Source organism: Marmota monax, unplaced genomic scaffold, assembly GCF_021218885.2.
Source record: "Marmota monax isolate L192 unplaced genomic scaffold, Marmota_monax_Labrador192_F-V1.1 WCK01_AAM20220418_F8-fsc00121, whole genome shotgun sequence".
Taxonomy (NCBI): domain Eukaryota; kingdom Metazoa; phylum Chordata; class Mammalia; order Rodentia; family Sciuridae; genus Marmota; species Marmota monax.
Genome location: NW_026693351.1, coordinates 2164110 through 2180275, shown reverse-complemented (window position 1 = coordinate 2180275; position 16166 = coordinate 2164110). Strand labels below are relative to the sequence as shown.

Here is a 16166-nt window from a genome sequence, read left to right as displayed (position 1 = left end):
ATTTTTCTATTGGATCCCCTGCTTAGGAGCCCAAGTATAGAAGTGTCAGTCTGATTTGGTCCCCGGCTTATCCACAAGCACTTTTGTCAGCCAGGAAGTTGACCTCGTGAGAAGACCCTCTCCACACTCCTTTGCTCTGGCCCCGCCCTCAACCTCCCCACTGGCCATCTCACCTGGCTGCCTGAGCCCTGCTACATCTCCCTCAGATTGACTTGGCAAAGGCTCACTAATTCCAAGCAAATCCAGTGTAAAGTCTAAATAATCATACTACATCTATCAGACATTAAAACAAACAGAAATAGATAATAGATACAAGTGCAAAATGATCTCATCATAATAACATTCTGGGAGATATTGGGACTGCCACCAGCAAAGTCAAGAGGAAGCCTAAGGCAATTACCTCAGGAGTCTTGCCCAGCAAGGGGGAAAATTCAACTCTGCTTTTATCTTGGTTTTCTAAAGGAAACTATGCAAATTGCCCTAGAATAGGATGATTGAATGTGTGTTTATCACCACAATGAATTGTTTATTAATGTTTGATTTCCATGCAGACCTGGTTAAAGGATTTGAAACATTTTCACTTGCTTTCATATTAAAACGAATGCTTCAGTTTACTTTGAAATTTGAAATAATGGTCCCCAGTTTTCTTAAAACCATGACTTTTTTTTATTCCTTTTCCTCTCTATGGAGAGATTTTTGCCTGGAAAATTATATATATGAAGTAAATAATCCATCAATTTTCCTAGGAGACTACTAGTATTTCTGTTGACAACCACAAAAAAAATGGTTAGCTTAAATAAATGAACCGTTCTTTCTAGAGTAATATTAGGTTTCAATTTCCTATTACAGAGTCTTTAGAGACCCTCCAGCAGGATCTTGCTTCTCAAAATTAGGGCCATGAATCCCAATGTCTTCCCCTCATTTTACGGGGATGGGAAGTATGGGATCCTTTCTAGAGCATTAATTTTACTATCACAGTTTAGAGAAGTACAATACAAAGCAGCATGCATTTTAAGATAAAACACCTTAAGGAACTTACAGGGCTGCTTAAAATTGGCCCCAGATCCTTGGGGTAAAGAATTAACCTTCTCTGAGAAGCCTTGCCACAGGGGATGTGTCTATCAAATGACCCTAACTTAGAGACTGAGAGGTAGTGTTTGGAAACATACTACCAGAGGTGCCTAGGGTTGGAGGTTAGCCTTCACCCACCCCAGGGCAAGACTTTCCTGGAGGGCAGATTCACTGCCCTGGGAGGAACAGACTCACCCATGGGAGGCGGAAGGGAGTGAGGACAGCGCTGAGCCCCTCTGGGCTGAAGAAGGGTCCCTTGCCCTTCCACCACTGCAGGCTTCCATCTACCAGGGAAACCACGGACCCAGCCCTTCAGTCTCAACTGATTTCTGTTTTACTTTGCATCTCCAGAAGAAGCTGAGGTCTTTCTTCCTTTTCCTGAACTCCTCTCACCTAAATATCTAACTTCTGAGTTTGTTGTTTCTTTCTCTATTGATTCAAGTGGATAATTCCAGATCAAGAATCACTCAAAGGTGAATATGGTAAAGTGTAGTCCAATAATGTGTCTTTTACCATTATGGATAGGATCTATATTATTTTATTTTTGAGAAAATCATCCAGTGTTTTCTTACTGCTATTTTTAAAAACTTGCTTAATAATACAGATATCATCATCTCAGACTCCTAATGTCCCACCATCATGTTCAAAGGGGTAGTGGGTGTATTTGGATTTGCTCTGCCACACTCAGGCTGGAGGAAGGGTCAGGCGTTTTTATTTTTCTAAATCCAAATCTGGGTCATCCCTTGCCCATCAGTGCTGGCTTATCCGCAGTCTTGGGGAGCTCTGTTCCTGTCCTTCTTGGGACCATTCAGGAATACTGGAGTAACTGAGCCAGCCCAGCAGCCTCGAAGACAGATCTCTGTCCTTTACCTTTGATGTCACTTGTTGCAAATTGACCTAACCTAGTAAGGTTACTTGTAATTGTTGGGTAGATATTGGTAGTGACACTGAGGGGAGGTAGGGCCATAGGTCACAGCAGCCTGGCTACCTGGTAGTCTGCTGCAGTGAAAACAAGCACAGGTGCAGCATCCCTAATCTGAAGATCCAAAATCTGAAATGCTCTACAGTGCGAGACTTTCTGAGCACTGACATGACACCACGAAAGGAAAATTCTATGCCATGAAACTTTGCTTCCTGCATAAAATTATTTAAAATGTTGTCTAAAATTCCAACAGTAATTAATGCTGGAGAGGTATGGATAAAAAGGAACATTTTTACACTTTTGGTGTTGTAAATTAGTACAATGACTGCAGAAATCTGTATGGAGATTCCTTAAAAGTCTAGGCATGGAACCACCATATGACCCAGCTATGCCACTCCTCTGTTTTTATTCTAAAGAATTAAGGTCATCTTACTACAGTGGTATATGTATGCCTGTGTTTATAGCAGCACAATTCATGGTAGCCAAACTATAGGTGTCCATCAGTGGATGAATGGATAAAAAAAATATGGTATATATACACAAGTTTTATTCAGCCGTGGAAAAGAATGAAATTATGGCATTTGCAGGACAGTGGATGGAACTTGAGAACGTTGTGTTAAATGAAATATGCCAAACTCAAATGTCATATGTTTCCTCTTGTATGTGGAAGGGGGGCGGATAAAAAGGTGTAGGGAGATCTCATTAAAATTGAAGAAAGGTCAATAGAGTACAGGAAGGGAACCAGAGTATAGGAGAGGAAAATGTGAAATATTGGGGAATTATCTTGGCCAAATTATATTACTATTTTGTGCACATACAAATATGGCACAACAAATCTCACCATTATATACAACTATAATGCACCAATAAACAACTGGGAAAAAAAAGAACTTGGAAAAAAGTTCCATACTCTTTTCTCTTTCTCTTAAAAACCCTGATAATATGACAGATGAAAAATAGTATCTCATTGTTCTAATTTGTGTATTTCTCTAACTTTTCATCTCCCCTATAAATGGCACCAAATTATTGTTGTTTGCTTTCAATTGTTTGCTTATAAAAGTAGATCTATATAATAGATATATTTTTATATATTTATATGATAGATCTAGCTAATTGATGCAGTACTACTATTGAGCGCCTGAACTGTGTTTTGTTAGAATTGATATGCTCTAGAGGCTGGGGTTCTGGCTCAGTGGTAGAGCGCTTGCCTCTCATGTAGAAAGCACTGGGTTCAATCCTCAGCACCACATAAAAAAAATAAAATAAAGCTATTGTGTCTATGTACAACTAAAAATATATTTTTTAAAAAAAGAATTGATATGCTGTAAGTATTAAATAGTCACTGGGTTTAAAAAACTTAGTACAAACTAAAGAATATAAAATATTAATAATTTTACATCGATTATATGCTGAAATGGTAATAATAAGGAGGTATTGAGTTGTTAAATGTTATTAAAATAAAGTCTAGGCATGGACTATTAAAATTAAAAAACATGAGGGCTGGGGTTGTGGCTTAGCAGTAGAGTGCTTGCCTGGCACATGTGAGACCCTGGGTTCTATCCTCAGCACCACGTAAAAATAAATAAGTGAAATAAAGGTACTGTGTCCAACTACAACTAAAAACTAAATCTTAAAAAAACTTTAAAAACATGTACTGTACAAAAATTATCTTTGGGCTAAATGTATAAGGTATACACTTAGACATAAATGAATTTTGGGTTTAGACATAAGCTCCGTTCCCCGGATACCTTATTATGTACATGCTTATGTTCCAAGATTCAAAAGAATCTGAAATCTAAGATACTTTTAGTCCCAAGCATTTTGGATAAGGGACACTCAAAGGGACACTCATCCTGTAGGAGAAGAAATTCTGCCATGTGCGTAAACACTTACTAACAAACAGGCTTGAAAGATCATGGTACTTCTAATCTCAGGAAGTCCCAGCTGCAGCTCCTGCAGTGGATACTGCAGTGGATACTGCAACTGGCTGACAGAGTTTTTCCGGGGTTGTTTTGTCCCCCCCCCCCCCCCCCCCCCCCCCACAGGCAAGTGCTCCACCACTGAGCCCAGCCCCTCAGGGTCTTTCTTTGTTTTTGCTTTTGTTTCTTTGTTTGTTTTGCAAAATGCAAAATACAGGATTAAGGGAGTCCTAGGCCTTCAGATGTTCCTTCTAAAGGGTGTCTGGCTTCTGGGCTCTCCAGATTCTTACATTCCTTTTGTTGGAGAGTGGAAATGCCAGGATAATATTTCTAGTTAATCTGCATGTTCTCAGCATCCCTCTGCTAATGCAGAAGCCCCTCCAGCACCCACTTTGGTGAGCATCACTGAAGCTCTGTAGTCACTGCATCTGGAGTGGGGACTCTGGGTCGGGATCTCTCTGCACTCACTGAGCGCTCACAGAGTGCACACTGCTCATTTTTTTGAAGGCTACCTACACCCACTCCCCACCCCCACCTCCAATCCTGGGGACACAAACCAGTCCATATATTCTTGCAGAATGACTTCTAAGTAAAAGGTGATAGAGCCACTTCTGCCCCCAGTTCTCCCTGGACTCCCAGCTCCTGGCCTTCACAGTTTTTCCCCATGACCAGCTTGAGACCAAAGGCCTTTGTCAACTTGACCAGGTCCATGGCACCTCTCCTTCCCTGGTGGGTCCTGCCACCCAAGCTCTGAGTGTGATGGGCCTAGCACCCCTGTCCTCCCAGTCTCTCTTGGAAGGGCTGCTCTTGTGTATTCGCCCCTGGGAGCCCAACCTTCACCAAGACTGTTCCCTCTGCGGGGCCTCTTGCAACTCAAGAGAGGATTGGGATACTTTAATTTTTAGGCACTTAGCATGTTTTAAAAAGAGAAAATATAACAAAACAGGGTCAAAATTGTGGCACTTGAAGGATATTCCCATATAACAAGTAACCATCTGTTACACCATTGTAGTCTTGTCAGGAAATAATGTCTGATTTAGGGCTTTGATGAACATAAGGCCTCAGGCAACAGGCTTGAGAGTCCAGGGCCCCAGTGACAGGCCAAACCTCTGACCTAGACTTTGACCCCAGAGTCAGTGGTATAATGAGGAAGCCTGTGGGAGTTGGCGGCCAGCTTCTCTGCTCAGGTGACCTCTCAGGACCAGACTGAGTTCAGCAGAAAACTGTCTAGGATAAAGGGGGTGTGTAAAGGACAGTACATCTCAGGGGCAGCAGGCCTATTTTATTATTAAATGGTGTATGATATATTTCAAGTCTATTTATTTGTTTTGGTACCAGGGATTGAACCCAAGGACCCTTAACCACTGGGTCACATCTCCCATCCTTTATTTTTTATTTTTTAATTTTTTGTTATAGATGGACAGAATACTTTTAAATTTTTTAAATTTTAATTTATCATATATGACAACAGAATGCATTACAATTCATATTACACATATAGAGTACAACTTTTCATATCTCTAATTGTACAAAAAGTAGAGTCACATCCTTCGTATCTTCATACGTGTACTTAGGATAATGATGACCATCGCATTCCACCATGTTTCCTACCCCTATGTCCTTTCCCTTCCCCTCCCTCTCCTTTCCCCCTTTGCCCTCTCTAAAGTTCATTTAATCGTCCCGTGCCAGCATATTATGGATCAGCATCCTTAAATCAGAGAAATGATTCGGCATTTGGTTTTTTGGGGATTGGCTAACTTCACTTAGCATTATCTTCTCCAACGCCATCCATTTACCTGCAAATGCCATGATTTTATTCTCTTTTATTGCTGAATAATATTCCATTGTGTATATATACATTTTCTTTAATAATTCATCTACTGAAGGGCATCTAGGTTGGTTCCACAGTTTAGCTATTTAGAATTGTGCTGCTATAAACAGTGATGTGTCTGTGTCCCTGTAGGATGCTGTTTTTAAGTTCTTTTAGTATAGACCAAGGAGAGGGATAGCTGGGTCAAATGGTGGTTCCATTCCCAGTTTTCCAAGGATTCTCTATACTGCTTTTCATGTTGGCTGCACCAATTTGCAGTCCCACGAGCAATGTATGAGTGTACCTTTTTCCCCACATCCTCGCCAACACTTATTGTTGTTTGTATTCTTAATAGCTGCCATTCTGACTGGAGTGAGAGGAAGTCTTATTTCTCTAATTGCTAGAGATATTGAACATTTTTTCCTATATTTGTGGATTGATTGTATATCTTCTTCTGAGAAGTGTCTGTTCAGTTCCTTGGCCCATTATCGATTGGGTTATTTGTTTCATTGGTGTTAAGATTTTTAGTTCTTTATGTATTCTAGAGATTATTGCTCTATCAGATGTGTGTGTGGTAAGAATTTGTTACCAATTAGTAGGCTTTCCATTCACCACACTGATTATTTCTTTTGCTGAGAAGAAGCTTTTTAGTTTGAAACCATCCCATTTATTGATTCTTGATATTAATTCTTAAGCTATAGGAGTCTTATTTTTTTTTAACATCAGAAACTATAGGAGTCTTATTAAGGAAGTTGGGGCCTAATCTGACATGGTGGAGATTAGGGCCTACTTTTTCTTCTATTAGACACAGGGTCTCTGATTTTATTCCTAAGTCCTTGATTCATTTTGAGTTGAGTTTTGTGCATGGTGAGAGATAGGGGTTTAATTTTATTTTGTTGCCTATGGATTTCCAGTTTTCCCAGCAACCATTTGTTGAAGAGGCTATCTTTTCTCCATTGTACATTTTGGTGCCAATGTCTAATACAAGATAACTGAAATTATGTGGGTTAGTCTCTGTGTCCTCTATTCTGTACCATTTGTCTACCAGTCTGTTTTGGTGCCAATACCATGCTGTTTTTGTTACTATTACTCTGTAGTATAGTTTAAGGTCTGGTATAGTGATGCCACCTGCTTCACTCTTCTTGCTGAGGATTGCTTTAGCTATTCTGGGTCTCTTAGTTTTCCAGATGAATTTCATCACTGCTTTTTCTATTTCTATGAAGAACGTCATTGGGATTTTGATTGGAATTGCATTAAATCTGTACAGTGCTTTTGGTAGTATGGCCATTTTGACAATATTACTTCTGCCTATCAAAGAACAAGATAGATATTTCCATCTTCTAAGGTCTTCTTTAATTTCTTTGTTTAGTATTCTGTAAAAAGTTTTCATTGTAGAAGTCTTTCACCTCTTTCATTAAGTTGGTTCCCAAGTATTTTATTTATTTATTTATTTTGATGCTATTATAAATAGGATAGTTTTCCTCATTTCCCTTTCAGAGGATTTTTCACTGATAAACAGAAATGCCTTTGACTTATGGATGTTGGTTTTGTATCCTTCTACTTTGCTGAATTCATTTACTACTTCTAGAAGTTTTGTGGTGGAGTTTTTTTTTTTTTGGGGGGTGGGTCTTCTAGGTATAGAATCATATCATCAGCAAATAGTACTAATTTGAGTTCTTCTTTAACTATCTGTATCCCTTTAATTTCTTTTGTCTAATTGCTCTGGTCAGTGTTTTAAGAACTATGTAAAATAGAAGTGGTGAAAGAGGGCATCCCTGTCTTGTTCCAGTTTTTAGAGGGAATGCTTTCGATTTTTCTCCATTTAGAATGGTGTTGGCCTGGGGCTTAGTTAGCATAGATAGCTTTTATGATATTGAGATATGTTCCTATTATCCCTAGTTTTTCTAGTGTTTTGAACATGAAGTGGTGCTGTATTTCACTGAATGTTTTTTTCTGCGTCTGTTGAGATGATCATAAGGTTCTTATTTTTAAGTCTATCGATGTGATGAATTACATTTATTGATTTCCATATGTTGAACCAACCTTGCCTCCCTGGAATGAACCCCACATGATCATGGTGTACCATCTTTTTGATATGTTTTTGTATGCAATTTGCAAGAATTTTATTGAGAATTTTTGCATATATATTCATTAAAGGTATTGGCCTGATGTTTTCTTTTTTTGATGTGTCTTTGCCTGGTTTTGGAATCAGGGTGATAATGGCCTCATAGAATGAATTTGAAAGTGCTCCTTATTTTTTTGTTTCTTGAAATAAATTGAAGAGTATTGGTACTAGTTCTTCTTTAAAGGTCTTATAGAAGTCAGCTGTGTATCTGTCCAGTCCTGGGCTTTTCTTGGTTGATAGGCTTCTGATGGTTTCTTCTATTTTGTTGCTTGAAATTGATCTGTTTAAATTGTGTATATAATCCTGATTCAATTTGGGCAAATCATATGATTCTAGAAATTTGTCGATGCCTTTGATATTTTCTATTTTATTGGAATACAAGTTTTCAAATAATTTCTAATTAGCTTCTGTATTTCTGTAGTGTCTGTTGTCATATTTCCTTTTTCATCACGTATGTTAGTAATTTGAGTTTTCTCTCTCCTTAGCATGGCTAAAAGGTCAATTTTATTTAATTTTTCAAAGAACCAACTTTTTCTTTTGTCAATTTTTTCAATTGTTTATTTTGTTTAAATTTTATTGATTTCAGCTCTGATTTTAATTATTTCCTATCTTCTGCTTTTGGTGTAGATTTGATTTGATTTTTCTAGGGCTTTGAGATGTAATGTTAAGTCATTCATTTGTTGACTTTTTCTTCTTTTAAGGAATGAACTCCATGCAATGAACTTTCCTCTTAGAACTGCCTTCATAGTGTCCCAGAGATTTTAATATGTTGTATCTGTGTTCTTATTCACCTCTAAGAATTTTTTTAATCTCCTCCCTGATGTCTTCTGCAATCCATTATTCATTCAGTAGCATATTATTTAGTCTCCAGATGTTGGAATGGATTTTATTTCTTATTTCTAAGATCCTTATTCATTGATTTCAAATTTAATTCCATTATGATCTGATAGAATTCAGGATAGTATCTCTACTTTTTTGAATTTGCTAAGAGTTGCTTGGTGGCATAATATATGGCCTACTTTAGAGAAGGATCAATGTGCTGCGGAGAAGAAAGTGTATTCACTCGTTGAAGGATGAAATATTCTCTATATGTCATCCAAAATTATCCTGTTGTGGTCTATTTGACTCTTGAACTTAAGAATGAGTTTGTTTGATGAACGTAGATGCTCCATTGTTTGGGGCGTACATATTTATAATTGTTAAGTCTTGTTTGTGTGTGGCTCCCTTGTGCAGTATGAAATGTCCTTCTTTATCCTTTTTGATTGACTTTAGCTTGAAGTCTACTTTATTTGATGAGGATGGAAACTCCTGCTTGCTTCCACAGTCCATGTGAGTGGTATGATTTTTCCCAACTCTTCACCTTCAGTCTGTGAATGTCTTTTTCTTTGAGATGAGTCTCTTGGAGGCAGCATATTGTTGAGTCTATTTTTTTGATCCAATCTACTAGTCTATGTCTTTTGATTGGTGAGTTTAGGCCATTAGCATTCAGGGTTATTATTGAGAAATGATTTCCAGCCATTTTTGTTTATTTTTGGTATTTAATGTGACTTGGTTTCTCTTCTGATTAGATTTTCCTTTAGTGTAATCCCTCTCTCTGCTGATTTTCATCATTGTTTTTCATTTCCTCTTTGTGGAATATTTTGCCAAGGATGTTCTGTAGTGCAGGCTTTCTAGTTGTAAATTCTTTTAACTTTTGTTTATCATAGAAGGTTTTTATTTCATCATCAAATCTAAAGCTTAAATTTGCTGGATATAAGATTCTTGGTTGACTTCCAAGAATCTTTTAGAGCTTGGTATGTGTTGTTCCAGGATCTCCTGGCTTTGAGGTTCTGGGTTGAAAAGTCTGCTGAGATATGAATTGGTCTCCCCCTATATGTGATCTCATTCCTCTCTCTTGCAGCTTTTAAGATTCTATCCTTATTCTGTAAGCTAGGCATTTTCATTATAATGTGCCTTGGTGTAGATCTATTGTAATTTTGTACATTTGGTGTCCTGTAAGCCTCTTGTATTTGGTTTTCCAATTCATTCTTCATGCCTGGGAAATTTTCTTGTGTTATCTCCTTGAAGAGATTGTGCATTCCTTTGGTTTGAATCTCTGTGTCTTCCTCTATCCCAGTAACTCTCAGATTTGGTCTTTTGATGCTGTCCCATAATTCTTGGATATTCTATCCATAGTTTTCACTATCTTCACTGTGTGGTCAACTTATTTTCCAGATTGTATACTTTGTCTTCTGATGTTCTGTCTTCCAAGTGATCTAGTCTGTTGCTTATGCCTTCTATTGAGTTTTTTATTTGGTTTATTGTTTCCTTCATTTCAAGGATTTCTGACTGATTTTTTTTTCAGAGTCTCTGTTTCTTGAAGTAATCTTTTGCTACCTGTATTTGCTCTCTTATCTCTTTGTTGGAATGATCAACTTTTACCTGTATTTGTTCATTGAAGTCATTCTTTAATTCACAGATCATTTTAATTATGAACCTTCTGAGCTCCTTCTCTGACATTCCATCAACTTCGCTGTCCATGGGTTCTGTTATTGTAGTATCCTGGTTTCTCTGGGGCACTCTCCTCCCTTGTTTTTTCATGCTGCCTATGTGTCTTCCTTTCTTGCAGCCTGGATCTGAGATATTACAGTTTCTACCCTGTATTCTTGTAGTACCCATGCAGATTGTCTGTACCTCACCTTGATGTTGGGCTTCCAGATCCTGCTGGCGTCCCTTAATGTATGCTACTCAACGAAAAGTAGTGGGAGCAATAGCCAAGGTAACTCAAGATAATGGTGGAGGTGCCCCCAAGATGGATGCAATGTCTTACAGAGATGGGGCCTTACACTGTCTTTGGGATGCCTGCTCTGAGATGCAGCAGCTTCTAGGCCCTGTCTGTTGTCAAAAGGTAGGGATTACTGTGTCGGGTTGGCTATGGTGATGTCTGCAGTGTCTCAAGGTGGAAGTGGGTTAGGCTTAGGCTCCCAGGTGGCAAACTCAGACCTACCTTGGGCCTGGGTCCCACATATGTTGGTGTGGGAGGATCTGGATCCTGCCTGAGCTCCCAAAATAGTCTGCTGGTTGGAAGAGGCCGTCCAGAGAGTAGCTGCCGGTGGATGGATGGACTTGGGCCTACTGTGAGCCTAAGTCCCACTCAGGTCGGTAGGACCTTTTTTATTCATTTATTTTTACATGGTCCTGTTGAGGATCAAACCCAGTGCCTCACACATACTAGGCAAGCACTCTGCCACCGAGCCACAACCCCAGTACCTGCAGGATCTCACTGAATTCTGAGGTTGGCTTTGAATTTGCAATCCTCCTGCCTCAGCCCCCCAGCCACTGGGATTATAGGGCTGTACCACCATGCCCAGCTAAGTCTTTTTAAAAGTTAAAAAAATAGGGGGCTAGGGTTGTGGCTCAGTGGTAGAGCACTTGCCTTGCAGGTGTGAGGCACTGAATTCAATCCTCAGCAGCACATAAAAATAAATAAGAGTGGGGCTGGGGTGGTGGCTCAGTGGTAGAGTGCTCCCCTAGCATGCATGAGGCACTGGGTTTGATCCTCGGCACCACATAAAAACAAACTAATGTATCCACATTAAAAAAAAAAAAACAATGATACATAAGTAAATAAATGTTTTAAAAAATAAATAAATAAATAAGAGTATTCTGCCTATCTACGACTAAAAAATATTTTAAAAACTATAAACCCTGAAATTCCCTTAAACAAGATGAGACATCACTAATCATAGAGATGAATTTGCAATAAATGAAACACTGTCCTAACTGCGTCTTTTTCTCACCAGCACCTGGTCAATATTTCTGATGAAGACACAAATGTTCATATTTTACCTCCACAAACCAAATTCTTCCAGATCAGCTATGTGAAAAAGGTAGGCATCGCGGGATCACCTGTCCTCACAGGGTCACCTGCCCTCGCCACGCTCTTCTCTTCTGGGTTGTGGTTTCGTGTGTCTCCACCCTGTTTGGGTGGGAGCATAGCATGTTGTCACCACAGTGCTGCTGTCTGTGAGCCTGGTGTTTGTCCCAACAAGAGCCTACCTGCTTTCCAGGAACACCGTCTTGTCCCTGGCTTGTCCCTCATGGTCACCATTACCTTTTCTCCTGATGAGTGGCGATACTATTATGACTGCATCCGCATTCACTGTAAGGTAAGTTTCTTAAAATTGCGTTTTTGTTGGGGTGGGGAGGGGTCAGCATTTCTATCCTCGGGGGAGGAAGAAAGAAATGCAATGACCGGTCAGAGCTTTCTCAGCCTGGGCTGGGCAGTCCGACTGGCCAGGAAGGAGTGGCCCAGTGATGGACACCCAAGGTGGCAGGGTGTTAGGCTGCTACGAACCTGGGTAGGTTCAGGAGACACTGTGTGCTGCCATGTCCTGTATAGAAACCTCTTTTATTGTGTGGGACTGGGAGGTGGTGGAGACTTGAACACTCCCCTTAAAGTGCTCTGCTGAAAAATCAACACACACCCAAGTTGTGATCATAAAAACAGGGGCAGCCTTCAGGGCCTGTGGGGAGGTGGAGCCTGGTGGCCTGACCCCCAGTGGGTGCACGGTTTGGTTTGTTCGTATGAATCTGTTCTAGGCCTCCTCATTCACCCTTCGGTCTCCAGCCAGAGCCAGCTGCACATGTTGTCCCTTCTTTTAAAACTGCCACCTCCACCCACCCTTTCTCCATACTGCAGAGAATCTAGGAGCTTGAGAAGCCTCAAAGTTAAGAGCATTCTTTATGTTTCAAAAGTAAATTGGAGGGACCAGGGTTGCAGCTCAGTGGTAGAGCACTTGCCTAGCATGTGTGAGGCACTGGGTTCAATCCTTGGCACCACATGAAAATAAACAAATACAATAAAGGTATTGTGTCCATCTACCACTAACAAAAATATTTTAAAAATCTTTAAGAAAAAGTAAACTGGAAGAGTAGTGTTGAGTTTCTTTTTTGTTTTTCCTTTTTAAGCAACACTCTTATTATTTACTAGCTGTACCAAAAGGTGACTTGACTTTGGTTTTCCTTGATGAAGAAAGAATAAAAAATTGCCAACTTAATTTTTATAAATCGATGGCATTACCTCACTGGCTCACGTCATATCGGAGATGATTTCCCATGGGGGAGAGAAAGAACCTTAGGTCCAAGACACCGCAAATATTTTAGATCAAGAAACACATTTCCTTACGATTGTGACAAACCATTGTTGTTCTATGGAGTTTCCATTAAAAAAAAAGCATAAAAATGAAACCAGAATATTGTTTTCAGAAAGAATATTCTGTACTCAGTAGAAGAAAAATTCCTAGAATGGGCATTGTACAGAGTACGAGGGTACATTTCCAGCCAGATATAATAGTGCTCATAATAACACCTCATATTTATGCAGTACTTCTAAGTTTTAAGATTTTCATCCACTTTAATTCTTAAAAACACCTTTTAGAAAGGCATGATTGTCTCCATTTTACACAGGAAGAAACAGATCCAGAGAGAATAAAGGTCTTGCTCAAGGTCAAACATTATGCAGAACTGGAAGCAAGTTTCTGGGCTCTCTTGCCAGTAAATTTTTTTTTTTTTTTTTTTTTTACTATTCTGTGATGTTTAGATCAGAGATTCTGTGCTGGTTTCTCTTTCCCTCAGGTCATCAGTGATGATCTTTTGAGCTTGTGATCTTTTGAGCTAGAAGCAGACAGGTTATCATCATTACATCTATGTGGGACATGATTAGCTTTCTTGGTAATAATGAACATCATTTCAATGAATTTCCTACACTTTTTTATGGCTAAAATACCCTCAATATTTGTAATGTTGCACTTATACACTGAAGTTTCTTAAGAATTTTTTTAGATGATAAAAAATAAAATAGAAAATAAAGCATCTTCAAGTTTGTCTTTAAAGGTTACAGTTTTCAGAATGTCAAACTTGACTTTCTTCTCATTAATTTTAGGGGGATGACACTTTGCTTGTCCCTATCCATGCCTATCCTGTCATGAACACACTGGACTTTCCCAAGTTTATAAATCTATCAAATGTTCTCCTTGGTAAAAGGTGAGTTACAAAAAGGAACCAGAAAAAGGTCATAGGATTGAAAAGTTAAGAGATACTTACACAAAGGAAAACTTAGACTTGTGTCCTTCTAGTGGAAGTTCATCTTTCTACCTGAATTAGACTGGGCTTTTATCTGCAAAAAGCAAAAACAAACAAACAAATAAACAAACAGACAGACAAAAAGTCAAATTATTGTAACAAAGAAAGGGAATGCATTGGGTTATTTTATTGAAAGGTGCAGGGGAGGTCTTCAGGCATGGCTGGAGGTAGGGGCTTTAAATTCCTTGTGGGAACCTTTTTCTCCCCATGTCCTGGTTCTGCTGTCCTCTGCTTCCTTCTCAACAGGTCCTCACTCATAGGGGAAAGACAGCTACTGATCCTTGCCTGGCAACAGGAGAGATTGAGGGGCTAGAGGAATTGGGGTTGTCAAGCAGAAACTCAGGATTGCGTCTTATTGGACCAACTTGGATCATATGCTCATCTGTTAACCAGACTGCTTTTAGATGAAGGGAGGGCAGACAACAGTCATTCACTGCAGGAGCCAGATCTCAGATTTTCTCCTTCTTGTTGGAAAAAATGGTTAATGATTCCATTTTTTGAAATTTAATTATATCTTATTTTTTTTTTTTTTTGGTAAATACTTATTAAATGCCTATTACCAGCCCTTGTGCTCTAAGGATATAAAGAAGTTGGATATTGAGCTACTGGATATTGATATATAATGGTCATGCCAGTTGCTAAAATATCAAAATGCTTCTAATAATACTAGTTGGTTACTATCTGTACCAAAAGGTGACTTATCTTTGGTTTTCCTTGTTGAAGACAGAATAAAAGTTTACCAACTTAATTTTTATAAATCGATGGCATACCTCACTGGCTCACGTCCTCATATTGGAGATGATTTCCCATGGGGGAGAGAAAGAATCTTAGGGCCAAGACACCGCAAATATTGTAGATCAAGAAACAATTTAGATCAAGAAAAAATTTCCTTAAGATTGTTGGGAAATAATGCTGTCCTGCGTCCCATCTCTTCACCCAGCTGGCAGCTTCTCCCCTGCCCGCTACCTCCCGGGGATTCAGCTACTAAGGAGTTCACACCCAGCAACTTGGGGGCGGGGGAGGCACCTGCAGCCCTGGGCTCCATGGGTCCACTCTGACCAATGGCTGCCTGTGAGGTGCTGATTGGGTGATATTTGAACATCATCCATGGTCCTGCAGGTGTCTGAGTCCACCGGGAGTGGGACCCGTCCTCAGATGATGACACCATTCCAAGTGCTGTGTGTGGTAGAGACACACGCAGGGAGCTGTGTGGGCCAGAGAGGGAGCGCTCGGCTCTGACTGGGGAGATGCAGAAAGTTCTCAGTGGCACAAGAAGAGACATCTAGGTTATCCTCGGATATCTGGGTTATCCGAGGATGGCACTCCAAGCAGGAAGAGAGCATCTATGAAGCCATGGTGCAGCAGGGTATGGACTGCATCTTGTCAGTGATGAGGGGTCCTGAAGGGTTAGGACTCATCCTGTGGTTGGTCACAGGCCCAGAGGTGGCCAAAGTCTGTGGGCTTCAGCAGGCCTGGGGGACAGGAGCAGAGACAAGTGAGCCGCAGGCGTCGTGGAACAGGGGTGCTAAGCACTGAAGGCCTGGGGCCTCCATTAGTGTGAGGAGCAACAGGAATCCTTGGAGTGGCGGTGGAAACCAATGCACATGAGCTGTAGAGTTCTTCTTTTTAGTACCATCTGTAGTACTGAGCGGAACTCCAGAATTTAGCTCCTGTGTGACTCTCTTCTCTTCTCCTACCTTGCACCTTCCTGGTGAGTTTCTGACTCAGTTTCTCTGTTTACTTTTGTTTTAAAATAAATCCTTAAAATTTGTTAAGTGAATAATACATACAAAAGAGGATGATAATCTGTACACTTTAAAGAATAAAAATAACGAATACTTATTATTAGGCATAAAACATGGCCAGTAGCTGTGTAGTCACTATTTTGAATCTTGTGATTCAAAATTTTGTTCCCTGAAATTTACTTTAACAGTTTTGACACATATGCCCCCAATAATGCATTCTGTAGTTTTGCCCATTTTTGATCTTTCTATAGATGGAATTGTGCTACACATAAGTTCTTTGGTAACTTGCTGTTTTCATCCATTGTGTTTTGGTGGCTTAGCTACATAAATGCACCTAGCTGTAGTTCACTGTGGTGCCGGATTCCCTACCACATTTTTCATCCACTCTTCTGCTTATGGATTATGGGTTGTTCTCACTATTGTTTTTTTCTGTGTTGGACACTGATCTTGT

The 16166-nt window shown here is 39.7% G+C and overlaps 1 protein-coding gene across 3 annotated transcripts in view; it reads left to right on the top strand.

Annotated features, from left to right (window-relative positions):
* Positions 1-16166, top strand: part of Cfap221 (cilia and flagella associated protein 221) — a 110723-nt gene that overhangs the window by 9232 nt on the left and 85325 nt on the right. For 2 of the 3 annotated variants that reach the window (XM_046456860.2, XM_058583273.1), the window contains exons 4-6: positions 11630-11716; positions 11897-11995; positions 13771-13871. In XM_046456860.2, coding sequence (XP_046312816.1) covers positions 11630-11716; positions 11897-11995; positions 13771-13871 — 287 coding nt within the window. Of the gene's footprint in view, positions 1-11629; positions 11717-11896; positions 11996-13770; positions 13872-16166 lie in introns of those variants that run through there. The other variant, XM_058583274.1, reaches the window with a different exon arrangement.